At 33.5% G+C, this 9,249-nt stretch overlaps 1 protein-coding gene across 1 annotated transcript; it reads right to left on the reverse strand.

Annotated features, from left to right (window-relative positions):
• Positions 1-2,146: 2,146 nt before the first annotated feature.
• LOC114174879 (homeobox-leucine zipper protein ATHB-14-like) lies at positions 2,147-8,270 on the reverse strand. Its single transcript, XM_028059609.2, has 18 exons — positions 7,648-8,270; positions 6,420-6,579; positions 6,153-6,265; positions 5,973-6,063; positions 5,603-5,698; positions 5,386-5,499; positions 5,196-5,279; positions 4,926-5,081; positions 4,760-4,834; positions 4,566-4,672; positions 4,296-4,485; positions 3,967-4,155; positions 3,799-3,879; positions 3,570-3,704; positions 3,108-3,433; positions 2,843-2,954; positions 2,611-2,760; positions 2,147-2,469 (listed from the first exon to the last, which is right to left on the reverse strand). The coding sequence occupies exons 1-18, from the start codon at positions 7,860-7,862 to the stop codon at positions 2,323-2,325; spliced, it is 2,541 nt and encodes an 846-aa protein (XP_027915410.2). The 5' UTR covers positions 7,863-8,270; the 3' UTR covers positions 2,147-2,322.
• Between the last annotated feature and the right edge of the window lie 979 nt (positions 8,271-9,249).

Raw genomic sequence — 9,249 nt, forward strand, 5'->3', positions numbered from 1 at the left:
AGAAGAAATTAAAATATAAGTAATTTTTTTAATTTAAAGTTAAGTATCTAAAAATGTACAAACAACTATGAATATGTTACTACCATTCATTACAAAGTAAGATGCTAAACGATGCATGTTTTGATAATTTAACTATTTTTTTTATGTTTAACTATTCCACTTTACGGAGGAAAAAAAAAGAAGTTATGTACAAAACATGAGAGAGGTGTTGAATTATCATCATTTAATTTAAGGATAATGATAATATGATTTTTATTTTTTAACTTTTATTTTTTATTTTTTAATGTAATTTAGTGTCAATTATTATTAATATATCATTATATTTGTTAAAAAATTAATAATTCACACTAAATTATATTAAAAAATAAAAATAACAGTTAAAAATTGATTTTTTTTTTAATTTAAGGATGAATGAAAAAATAGGAAAAAATTGCACCATCTAAATAAATAGAAAAGTTTAGAAAAAGACAAGAAAAGCATGAGCATGAGTGAGAAATTGGAGTTACCTGTATGTAGTGTTGTGTAAAGTTTAGTGCGAAAATGGTAATGGCCCATGCTGTGTGTAATTATTGAAATAAGGTAAAATCATGAATTGGATATCATATGCTCAGAATTTCACAGTCTTGATTTGACTACATAGATAAGAGTAATAATGATACCTATACACTTTGAATTTCTCTTTTTTTGTCCATATCAATTAATTAGGTTATGCTGTAATTTTGTTATCTCATTTCTCATTTAGTTTTTTATTTTAATTGTCAAAATTTTAAGAAAAGTGTGGTAATTTGCATGACAATGGGGAGATTCTATTGCCTCCACAATTTCAAAACTCAGATTCATTCATCAAACGTATATGAACAAATGTGTTATATAAATTGTGGAAATAGTAAGAGAAAAAAAAAGTGCATGAACATTGCACTCAAATTGTAATAAGTTAACAAAGTGATGAGTTGATTTTCTAACTTTCAGATATGTAACAATATTAAACTAAAAAACAGTGATAAATTTTCTAAAGAAAATAAAAATTGAAAGTTTCAAAAATTTTTTATAGATATATAAATTTGAGGAGTCAAATATATAAAATATACTAATTTAAAAAAGAAAAAAAATTTATATACTACTTTATATATACAAAAATTGGAGAGTCAAGCTCTTCTTTAACCACAAAGAAGAATTAGGGAAGATATTTGCTTATTAAGTGTTTATTGTATCTTGAAGAATATTTGTCTTAGAAATTGAATATATCATAAATATGAGAAGTTAATTTTTTATAAATTAAAATTAATAAGAGGTAAAAATATTCTTGATGAATACTCCAAGGTTTAGATTTTAAAATCTAGCATTACTAGATTAGACATATTGATAAGGAGTTAAAAGAAAACCCTTAATAATACGATAAATGATGATTTCATTTCTTTTATTGAGAAATTCATTTATACTTGGTATTTTATTACGTTTCGAACATAATCTTATGCAAAGAAAACAATATAAATGTTTAAAATGATGTACAAGAGAATTGAGAAGACTAGTTAACAGCTAATGACTTCATGGAAACCAATATTTTGTATTTATTTACTTTAACCAAAACGAATGGGTAATAAATAGTTTAAAAATTGAATTGAACTATTATTTTAATTTAGTTTTAAAAGTCAAGTTATTCTTGAATAAAACTAAATCAAAGAGCAACTGAAATATATAGTGTAAAATAAAACGTTTATTATTAATAGTTATAAGCAATCCACTATTACAATGTAGTTGTGACTACTTTTACCAAATTACATTTAGATTTCGATTTAGTTTTACAATAGGATGTTAATTCATATGTTTTACACATTCTTAATTCTAGGAAAAAAAAATCATAGGAAAAAAAAAATCTAATTTTTATAAATAAAGTTCTAGATCTCTATAGAATGTTGTTCAAGTGGGTTCACATCAATTGTGTAGAGAAAGAACAGTGATAGAGAAAAGTGGATTTAGTGGGACTTAAAATAGATATACAAACCATAAATTGATAGAAAGTTGGTCATAAAACCTTCCTTATAAGACCTCACTCATAGCATTACAAAGGCAAACTTCACAAACAAGTAAAACACAATCATAACATTGACTTGTGTGTGTGTTTGAGAGAGAGAGAGAGTGTATGAAATGATTCATAAAAGTTCTACATAAATTAATAACCAAATGCAGATATCAATGGCAGATAAAACAAAAGTGTTGATGAAATCCAGACATTAGATACTACGTTGTTGGGAGTATATGAGTACAGTAGTTGACATAAATTAGTAGATGTAATAATATAATATAAATATCTGAAAAGACGAGTTAGACAAAAGACCAGTTCATGAACACAAAGGCAAGGCAGTGATTGGAATCATTATCATCCAAAACTTTGCATGCAATGGCCTGTTCATACGACACTGGTCGATTCATACTTGATACACATATTCCACCTGGAAGATATGCAAAACCCTGAAATGAAAAAAGAAAAAAAAAACATCATAAGATAAGCACAAATTAAGTTTCCTTCTAAGAAAACACACACACTAGTTGTAGTTACAAGACTAATAAGGAATATGCAGAAAAGTTTGTACAAGTACCAATAAGAAATACCTGTTGCATTATCTTGGAGAACTCAATGCAGAGAAGCTTCCTGCCAGATTCATCAAGAACTTTATCCAGCATTATGTCTTGAAGAGCAACAAGAGTGGTTTCAAGCATATCAAGTCCAGCTTGGTTGGCAAAGGTGAAAACTGGAGATGCCTGCATCATTTTCACAGCCAACAACATTATTTGATGGAGTTTGTTGGGTTCAAGACAAGAACTTGCTCAAGAAATATATTACATTAGTTTTTACAGAACAGCATAATATTGCATCTGAATGGTGCCAAAGTTGCTTCAAGATTGCATCCCCAGATGTGGACTCAACTCTGAAAAGCTCTGTGCAGGTGTGAAGCCTGAAAGAAACACTCTTTATCTCAAAATAAGCCTTTTTCAGAGAATAACAGAACACAGTTAAATCACAGATGATCACATTTTTTGGTGTACTTTTACTGATCCTAAAGACTGATCAAGAGAAGAAAATGAAATGGTAATAGAAGAATAGAGACCTGTAGCTTCTGCAGATCCATCTTGCCAAGGTAAGAGCCTCTGGTGGACCAGTAAGTGATTTTGACCCTAACTCTGTATTGAGCCGGGAGGGTGCAATTGCCATGGCAACCCTCTGAACTGATCTCACAACATTGCGCACATATTGGCGAGCCATAACCGCCACATTGTCCCGTACATGGTTCTCAAAAGTAAACTGGAATGCAATTGTGAGCACTGACCTAAGGTTGTAGTTGTTAGGATCAGTTTCACCAGCAGCACGAGCATTACCAGATCCTATGTCTAGTGCTGATGCCAAATCCAATGTCCTAGTTGAAGCTGGAACATCCTGAAACCAAAAAATATTCATGTTAGACAACATGTTCATGTGTAAGACAAAACATGTTCATGAATCCCTTCAAAAAGCTACTTAAGAAAAATGACTACAAGACCAAGTCAGTTCAAAAACAAATGCTGCATCATACAGTTTTAGGATCCAGTGGTATGATGCGGAAACCAGAAGGAAGTAACAGAGCATCATCTGCAAAAGATTCATCGATAGGTGCAAACACAAGCTGTGCGCATGCTCCAATTGCATTTTCATCAACTCCACTGCAAAGCTGTCACATCAAATTGCATAACAAGTAAAAACATGCACAGAAAAAAAAACAGTAGCAGTGCCTGCTTAAATAAGATAAAAAAAAATGGCTTTACCTGCAATAGATACATATCACACGCCAAAGCTACATCATCAGGGGGAAATGCATTACCCTCAATTCGAACTACCTCCAAGAACTGCACCATTGCAGTGGGTGGCGTGAGAATATAAATAGGAAATATAGAAACAAGTTCATCAATCATAGATTCAAAAAAGATGAATACCTCTTCATGCTCAATAGTATGAGCAAGTGGCAAAATCACCTGGCTGCTTGGGAAGCCACTAGGTCTTGCACAAGGAACTGCATAGGGACTAGCTTTGAGACATGCAGCAGAGTATGCATCAACCCCATAATCAGCCCACTCAGAACGATGTTCCCTCAAAAATCGAACAAGCAAAGCAGGAGGAACATTCTGCAAACCATTAATGTAAATTTAGTATAAAGGAGATACATACTCCAAATTCCAAAAGAGTTCTTTGAATTGATACCAGATTTAATTTAGTCAAAAATGATAATTTCGCATGAGTTTATATGGGATATATCATCATATACCTGCAGGAGCATTGATGCCTTGGCACACAGAACCCCACCTCCAAATGTTGGAAGCATGGATGTATTGTAATGGGAACCAAAAAACTTGTTGGGAGATGAGTTTATGGCTATGGTCACATCTTCCACCCCATCATTACCTATCGGCGACCAACCATCATCCACAAACCCATTGACAGCATCATTGAACCCTCTGAATCAAAATACAAACAAATAATTGGTCAATAAGGATTGATGAAGACAGAGTGATTAACCAAATACAAAGTGCCTTACTTGCAAAGCCTTTGACTAAATGTTCTCAAGACAGCAGGTTGACGACCACCACCATAATGAACTTCTCCACTTGATTCTTGTGCAATTTGTTTCACATGTCGCAAGGCCTGTATGTACAATAAATTTAAAAATTTTAATTCATAAATGTTTACAGAATCAAATATATAAATCAGTGTTACTTGTAAGAATCTCACAGCAGTAGTCAATTTCTGAGCTAAGAATTTTGAAGATTCATAGAGGGGTCTCAGTACTTCAGGAACACTCCAAACCTACATCAATAAAGAAGTTAACATACTTGAAAGATGGAGTTCAAAGATATGGAAAATTCAAAACTGAATTGAACTGCATCATTGTCCTTACATCCAGATCAATGTGATCAACAATGTGAATAATAGACCCACCACCCTCACAGGATCTAATTAGATAGCCACTAGGAAGCATTTCAGCTCTCACAAAGTTTGAAGCAGAAGGCCCTGTTGGGCCGCCGGTTGAAGAAGTCAAAGACCTCTCACAAATCTGCAGGGCAAATAATAAATAAACAGTTTTGTCAAGACAAATTCTCCCAGTGAAAGAAGTCACGTTCTAAATCAAGAAAAACAAAAAAAATCAAGATTCATCTCAGTTCAGTACCACAAGACTTCCATCTTCCAATGTCGTAGTATATCTTAGAGTCCAGAAGTCTCTTGCAGCTGCCAAGGTTGTCGGTGCATATGTCTGATAAAAATCAATTTCATAATATCAACAGACCAATAGAGGAAGTAATTCAAAAGTACATTATAATGCAATTATACTTTCTATTTGCATAAAACAATCACTAGACCTGCATGTACATGAGCTCTATTGTGCCCCCATTCCCTGTGGGGAATACGTTTAATACATTGAGGCATCGACAGTCGCGATACCATGATGGACGATCTTTGAGAATCTCAGCGACCTGAGATGATTTGGAATGCAATTAGGCCAATGAAGCAATGTTTCATTGTTCAGCAAAGAAAATAAATCTTCAGTAGAAATGCATTATGGTTAAAGCTAAATACCTTAGCGGGCTCTAGGCTCACAAGGCCACATGCTCTTGCTGCTACCCCACTACAGTTGGAGGAAACAGCAACGATTCCAATAGAATCCGGACCAGGCTTCAAAAGAATGAAAAGCAAAAACATAAGTATACAAACATACGAATTTGTATTTTCTATTGAGTTTTTCTGTGTTGTTCCTATGTTGTGTTTTCAAAATATACTAATGGCCTTGAAATTTTAAAATATATTAAAAAGATTTTTAAAGTATCAACATAGTGTATTTTTAATGTTCATCAGGGATCAACACCAAAAAACTCAGTAGAGAATCTGGATTCACAAACATAAAAATCATGAAAGCTATGGCCATGAAGAGTTATTGAGTAGGTCACACCTTCATCCCAATCATTTGAACCCAGTTGACAGCAGTTCCAGTAGCTTTGGAAAGAAAAGCTGCCAGGGTCTCTTGAGCAATTGCAAAAAGACTGGCAGAATACAGAATTAGGAACTACTCATGAAACAAATGAATGAATATAAGTTTGAACAAATTTGCTTGCATATATGGAGTACTTACCCAGCTGGGTTGTTGGCATCCCACTGAGGATGCTGAGTTTTTGGGTTTTGCTGTTGGTTCTGACCACTCACTACCACAGACTCACAGCTATTGTCAGTAGTAGTAGCAGATGCCTGTTAAGAAACCACGAAAATGAGATTCTTCAGCAACAACAATACAAAACAGTACACTACAAACACAATAGTGTACATAGAATGGAACACCAATGAACATTCAGAATGAGAATTTAGAAGGGCAATCACCCAAAGGTAAAGTAAAGTTACTAACAGTGTGTATTTGTTGTTTCATGTATCCATTATCATAAACCAACTGTGAGACCTGCTTCTGCAGACGGTCATTTTCTTCCATTAACAACTTGTTCATCGCCGACAGCTTTCTATTCACTGTCTGAAGACGAGAGGCCTCCTTCCTCTGCTTTTCGCGACATCTAAAGAACAACATCGACAAGTGTAAGCAAGTAACAACAACATTGCATGATGTTCATTCATCGTATACTCACTTCACTCTTTAAACTTTCCTAATATATATTCTGACAGGTCTTCAGAGACATGTCCTCAAATCAAAGACATGTGAAATGAGAATAACGAGAAGTGCATACTAAATTAGGATACCATCCACAGACCAAAACATTTTGCTTAACTTTGTCATAGCACATGACAAATTGGAAACATGATAGATACACACACACACATGTGTGTGTGAATGCATTTCAATTTTAAAGAACATTAATGCAGGGATAAAAAGTAGTTCGAACAAAATTTAGAGTGTACAGAAAGACATAAAATTCTCTCTGCCATAAAAATTATTACCTAAATGAAAACAAAAAGGAAGTTAACGGTGAAAAATAATTAATCTAGAGGGAAAAGTCATAAGAATCAGCTGTCACATTCCTTCGCCTTATCCATGACCAATACCAAAACTAAAGCCAAATGATTATATGAACATTTCTGTCAAAGCACCCTCTACAGAAACATCATGAGATGGTCTAAATCAAAAACAATAGTGGTCAGAAGAGAGCAGTTAAGCGAACAAGTAGATGTCGTTATCTCCCATTAATCAGCTCAAAATAAAAAACATTTTTATGAACAAAAGAATAAAAAAAGATCGATCTTCACAACTGGGATATCTACAAGTAAAACGGCAAAAATGGAGTAACTTTTCATGTACATCTTTCCCTCAAAAGGGGATGCTCAAAGCTTTTCGCAACGGCAAGAATGATCTTTCTCTAAAATTGAACCCACGTAGCACATTTCGAAAAAAAAAATGCAAATAACGAAAGAGCCAAGTTTGCAGAAAGGGCAAAAAAAAAACTCACTGAAGAGGAAGTATACTATGAAAGAAGCTCAAAATCCACCTTTGAGCATTCCCAACAAAAGAAGAAAAAAATGAAAAGAACAAAGGGAAGAAGAAGGGAGAATGGCAATCAGAAAAAATAAAACAAACATAAAAAGAAAAAAACCACAAACAATGAGTGTTTATCTGTCTTCTTCTCTACCTGCGATTCTGGAACCATACTTTGATCTGCTTTTGTTCAATGTTGGAAAGGATAGGGCAATCCCTAATGAGTTGTTGCCTTCTGGAAGAGCTAGGCTTGGGACACTCGGCATACACCCTCTCCAAAGCCTCTACCTGTTCAGGAGTGTACCTCACATACTTGCCACAATCCATGAGCCTGTTCAATACCGAATCTCTCTGCATACAAAGAGCCATTACAACAAACCCAAAACGTTCTTCGATTCAAAAAGACACCTTTTTTGATTCCTCTTCTTCTTTGCCCTCTTCCCCCAGAGAGCCTCCACACTCCTTCATAGATGTTGCTCCCTCAACTCCCCTCAAAATCCAAACTTTGAACAGGGTTTCAAGAGTTAAAGAAGAGAAGTGAGAGAGAAAGCTTTATCTTGCTGCTTCACACACCAATCTCGAGACAGAAAGAGATGGAACGAAAGAGCTTTTTTTTCTTTCGTGTGGAACAGTGAATGCAAAGACGAAAAAACAAGCAGGGTTGGAACAGTGTTGGCTCCTTAAATTCACTTGGATTTTCTGCAAAACCGCTTTCTCTTTCTCTATTTGATACTGTGTGATGCCAAAATGAAAAGCAACAAATTATATGAAAGAGAGAGAGAATGGCAAATGAAAGGACATGGAGCTCATTTTTAGGCCCTGCCAACAAAAGCACAGCAGAAGATGCAAAAAACTGATTTTTTTTTTGTTTTTTTTTTTATATTTTAACTTATGATGACATGTTCTAATTGTAATTGTAAGTTTTCTATACAATTTAGTTTCAACACATATTTCATTTCATTTGTTTGTTTATTTATATTTATATTTATATAATTAATTATTTAAACAAAAATTTTTTATTTAAAAAAATACAAAACCATTAATGTTTTCTAAACCAAACACCTTATAAATTAAAAAAAAAAGTGAGTGCGAATTAATTAACAATCCCAGACAAAGATGTTGGCAAAGTACATTTTGTCATTGGGTCGATTAAAGCAAGAGTTGGTACAATATATTCACTAATTTAAAATATGAAATTCAGAAATCATGATAGTAAATTTCAGTACAAACTCTATAAATGAGAAAAAATAAATGGTTAGAAGGGAAAGACTTTAGTGAAAGTAAATGCCAAATTTTTAGATGAATATTAGTTATGAACCAATTTGATAAATGGTTGTTAGTTATAAGAAAATGGAAGAAATATTTTAATTTAGATAGAGGGGTGAATCCATGATTTTGTGAAAAAGGTTAGAAAGCGAATGGTGATGTGATCTTATGATGCATGTGATGCAATGCATGTATGGTAGATGTGCATGGATGATAAGAGATGGGGATGTGCATGAGTTTGAGTTGAAAGCAGCATGTGAGGGTTTAGGTCAAATGCGGTGCGGAACAACAGAAGAAATATTATTAAAAATTATTTTCACTTTCAACCGTTGTTAGCCCTAAGAAAATATTTTGAGATCTCAATTTTTTTTTGTTTGAAACATAGAAGGTGGCAAAAAGGATGAGTTCGGTTTATATATGATCGGTCAAAAATAAGTTAGATTCAGCTTCTCTATCACCAATAAATGGGTTGGATATTATAACTCGTTCC

This window comes from Vigna unguiculata, chromosome 3, assembly GCF_037176805.1.
Source record: "Vigna unguiculata cultivar grain cowpea cultivar isolate G323 ecotype 2 chromosome 3, ASM3717680v1, whole genome shotgun sequence".
Taxonomy (NCBI): domain Eukaryota; kingdom Viridiplantae; phylum Streptophyta; class Magnoliopsida; order Fabales; family Fabaceae; genus Vigna; species Vigna unguiculata.

What these genes read in the sequence shown, in the direction of transcription:
- LOC114174879 (XM_028059609.2), bottom strand. Translation starts at nt 7,862, where the DNA reads ATGGCTCTTTGTATGCAGAGAGATTCGGTATTGAACAGGCTCATGGAT. An exon ending in TAGAGCTCATGTACATGCAG is followed by an intron (nt 5,280 to 5,385) that starts GTCTAGTGATTG and finishes GATTTTTATCAG; the next exon opens with ACATATGCACCGACAACCTT. An exon ending in GCTGTTCTGTAAAAACTAAT is followed by an intron (nt 2,761 to 2,842) that starts GTAATATATTTC and finishes AAAATGATGCAG; the next exon opens with GCATCTCCAGTTTTCACCTT.